Source organism: Nanorana parkeri, unplaced genomic scaffold (genome assembly GCF_000935625.1).
Source record: "Nanorana parkeri isolate BGI_ZX_2015 unplaced genomic scaffold, ASM93562v1 scaffold371, whole genome shotgun sequence".
NCBI classification, from domain to species: Eukaryota; Metazoa; Chordata; class Amphibia; order Anura; family Dicroglossidae; genus Nanorana; species Nanorana parkeri.
Genome location: NW_017306639.1, coordinates 1,146,678 through 1,150,546, shown reverse-complemented (window position 1 = coordinate 1,150,546; position 3,869 = coordinate 1,146,678). Strand labels below are relative to the sequence as shown.

The 3,869-nt window shown below is 58.3% G+C and overlaps 1 protein-coding gene across 1 annotated transcript in view; it reads right to left on the bottom strand.

Annotated features, from left to right (window-relative positions):
* Nucleotides 1-3,869, bottom strand: part of LOC108789042 (1-phosphatidylinositol 4,5-bisphosphate phosphodiesterase gamma-1-like) — an 83,161-nt gene that overhangs the window by 48,313 nt on the left and 30,979 nt on the right. Inside the window, exon 7 of the mRNA XM_018558966.1 lies at nt 2,087-2,121. Within this exon, the coding sequence (XP_018414468.1) occupies nt 2,087-2,121 (35 nt within the window). The remainder of the gene's footprint in view (nt 1-2,086; nt 2,122-3,869) is intronic.

Below are 3,869 nucleotides of genomic sequence, written 5' to 3'. Positions count from 1 at the left end.
GCCTGAGGGAGCCATGAGTCTTTCATGATGTATTTCCCCCTGGGAGGGGCGCCTGAGGGAGCCATGAGTCTTTCATGATGTATTTCCCCCTGGGAGGGGGGCCTGAGGGAGCCATGAGTCTTTCATGATGTATTTCAACCTGTGTGGGTTGAGGGGTGTCTGAGGGTAGCTGGACGCAGGGCTTAGTGACCCGCTGGACTCTGGGATGTGACCCGCTGGACTCTGGGATGTGACCCGCTGGACTCTGGGATGTGACCCGCTGGACTCTGGGATGTGACCCGCTGGACTCTGGGATGTGACCCGCTGGACTCTGGGATGTGACCCGCTGGACTCTGGGATGTGACCCGCTGGACTCTGGGATGTGACCCGCTGGACTCTGGGATGTGACCCGCTGGACTCTGGGATGTGACCCGCTGGACTCTGGGATGTGACCCGCTGGACTCTGGGATGTGACCCGCTGGACTCTGGGATGTGACCCGCTGGACTCTGGGATGTGACCCGCTGGACTCTGGGATGTGACCCGCTGGACTCTGGGATGTGACCCGCTGGACTCTGGGATGTGACCCGCTGGACTCTGGGATGTGACCCGCTGGACTCTGGGATGTGACCCGCTGGACTCTGGGATGTGACCCGCTGGACTCTGGGATGTGACCCGCTGGACTCTGGGATGTGACCCGCTGGACTCTGGGATGTGACCCGCTGGACTCTGGGATGTGACCCGCTGGACTCTGGGATGTGACCCGCTGGACTCTGGGATGTGACCCGCTGGACTCTGGGATGTGACCCGCTGGACTCTGGGATGTGACCCGCTGGACTCTGGGATGTGACCCGCTGGACTCTGGGATGTGACCCGCTGGACTCTGGGATGTGACCCGCTGGACTCTGGGATGTGACCCGCTGGACTCTGGGATGTGACCCGCTGGACTCTGGGATGTGACCCGCTGGACTCTGGGATGTGACCCGCTGGACTCTGGGATGTGACCCGCTGGACTCTGGGATGTGACCCGCTGGACTCTGGGATGTGACCCGCTGGACTCTGGGATGTGACCCGCTGGACTCTGGGATGTGACCCGCTGGACTCTGGGATGTGACCCGCTGGACTCTGGGATGTGACCCGCTGGACTCTGGGATGTGACCCGCTGGACTCTGGGATGTGACCCGCTGGACTCTGGGATGTGACCCGCTGGACTCTGGGATGTGACCCGCTGGACTCTGGGATGTGACCCGCTGGACTCTGGGATGTGACCCGCTGGACTCTGGGATGTGACCCGCTGGACTCTGGGATGTGACCCGCTGGACTCTGGGATGTGACCCGCTGGACTCTGGGATGTGACCCGCTGGACTCTGGGATGTGACCCGCTGGACTCTGGGATGTGACCCGCTGGACTCTGGGATGTGACCCGCTGGACTCTGGGATGTGACCCGCTGGACTCTGGGATGTGACCCGCTGGACTCTGGGATGTGACCCGCTGGACTCTGGGATGTGACCCGCTGGACTCTGGGATGTGACCCGCTGGACTCTGGGATGTGACCCGCTGGACTCTGGGATTAGTGACCCGCTGGACCCACCTGAGAGTGACCCTGCAGAGCCCACCATAGATGCTGCACAGCCCACCTGAGACTCTCTATGGCGGGCTCTGAAGGCGTCTCAGGTGGGCTGGTCAGGGGTGCATCTCCCTCCCAGCTCCTCTTACCTGCTCCTGGTGCCTGTACACCTGGCCTACTCTGCCGCCGGACTGGCCGGAAGTGATGTGATGTCACTTCCGGCCGGTCCGACCTCAGAAGAGGAGGGAGGTGATGGGGCCCCAGCCTGTCTTGAAGCCGCTGGATGGGCAATGCTGGGGCCCTAGGGCCATGCCTCCTCCGTCGGCCGATACTCATGTAAGGGTCCCGGGGTATCAGTGCCATGAGTCTTTCATGATGTATTTCACCCTGGGAGGGGTGCCTGAGGGTACCGTGAGTCTTTGATGCCCCAAGCTATGAGCCAGCGCACAGCACACTATCATACACACTCCAATTTCTGGATGTGAGAGCGGCATGGATTCATTTTTTGTTTGGGGGGGGGGGCGGCAGATAAGTGACTCACCGTAGCGGGAAGGACAATTCCAGTTGCTCGATGATCTGCAAAAGAATAAAAAGAGTCAGCGATGAGATTTCTGGAATAACGAGCACAGAGGTCACTACGTCCAATCAGAACGCCTGGTCCTGTAATTCACCGCCAACCGGGGACACCGCTGACAGCCTCATTTCCTGGCTGGAGGACGTCCAGCATCAACTATCCCTTTCCTTCCTAGCCTGATCGTCCCTGGCCCCGCCCCTTTCATTCAGTGGATTTCAATCATGGAGTCTCAGCATCACATGGGGGTGTTACCTAGGATGGTCTGTATGTATAAGAGGCCTGTCCATGGAACGCCCACTCCTCCAGACTGACACCCGCCCATCAAGATATTCTGATATTTGCATAACTCCTCCCATGAGCCACATGTGGGTGTTACCTAGGATGGTCTGTATGCAAAAGAGGCCTGTCCATGGAACGCCCACTCCTCCAGACTGACACGCGCCCATCAAGATATTCTGATATTTGCATAACTCCTCCCATGAGCCACATGTGGGTGTTACCTAGGATGGTCTGTATGCAAACGAGGCCTGTCCATGGAACGCCCACTCCTCCAGACTGACACCCGCCCATCAAGATATTCTGATATTTGCATAACTCCTCCCATGAGCCCGATGTGGGTGTCACCTAGTATGGTCTGTATGCAAAAGGGGCCTGTCCATGGAACGCCAACTCCTCCAGACTGACACCCGCCCAGCAAGATATTCTGATATTTGCATAACTCCTCCCATGAGCCCCATGTGGGTGTTACCTAGGATGGTCTGTATGCAAAAGACCTGTCCATGGAACGCCCACTCCACCAGACTGACACCCGCCCATCAAGATATTCTGATATTTGCATAACTCCTCCCATGAGCCACATGGGGGTGTTACCTAGGATGGTCTGTATGCAAAAGAGGCCTGTCCATGGAAAGCCCACTCCTCCAGACTGACACCCCCCCATTAGGATATTCAGATATTTGCATAACTCCTCCCATGAGCCCCATGTGGGTGTTACCTAGGATGGTCTGTATGCAAAAGACCTGTCCATGGAACGCCCACTCAACCAGACTGACACCCGCCCATCAAGATATTCTGATATTTGCATAACTCCTCCCATGACCCACATGTGGGTGTTACCTAGGATGGTCTGTATGCAAAAGAGGCCTGTCCATGGAACGCCCTCTCCTCCAGACTGACACCCGCCCAGCAAGATATTCTGATATTTGCATAACTCCTCCCATGAGCCCGCCCCCTGCTTGCGTCAGGGCTGAGGGCTCCTGAGCGCAGTACTGAGGCAGTGTGCCCTGCTGGCTCTCTGCCCAGGCTATGTACAGCTTGGTGATGATGTCACTGCTACTTTTGCAAGCTAATATCTGGGTTTGGGGAGGCATTTGGTGTACGCAGAGCGGATTTATATCCTTGGCGGCTATTGAGGAATATGTTTTTGTGCCCGGAGTTCAGCTTTAATATTTTACCATCAGGTCCCCGGCCACCTGGTCCTCCACCACGGAGCCAGAAGGTGACCTTGTGCCACGGCAGCCTGAATGGTCCTTATGTGAGCTGCGACAATGACACAAAAGACGTTCCGCATCTGGAGACGCAGGAAGAGGGGGACGCAGCGTGAACACGGGCAGAGGGCGTCAGAGGATGAGCGGCGCGGTGTACGGGGGTCACAGTGGTGTGCGGGTTATGTCAGCGCTGCACGGGGCCCCTGGCCGGGCTCCAATGCTCACCCCCCCCCCCCCCCCCCCGCCCACACCTGCACCCCCGC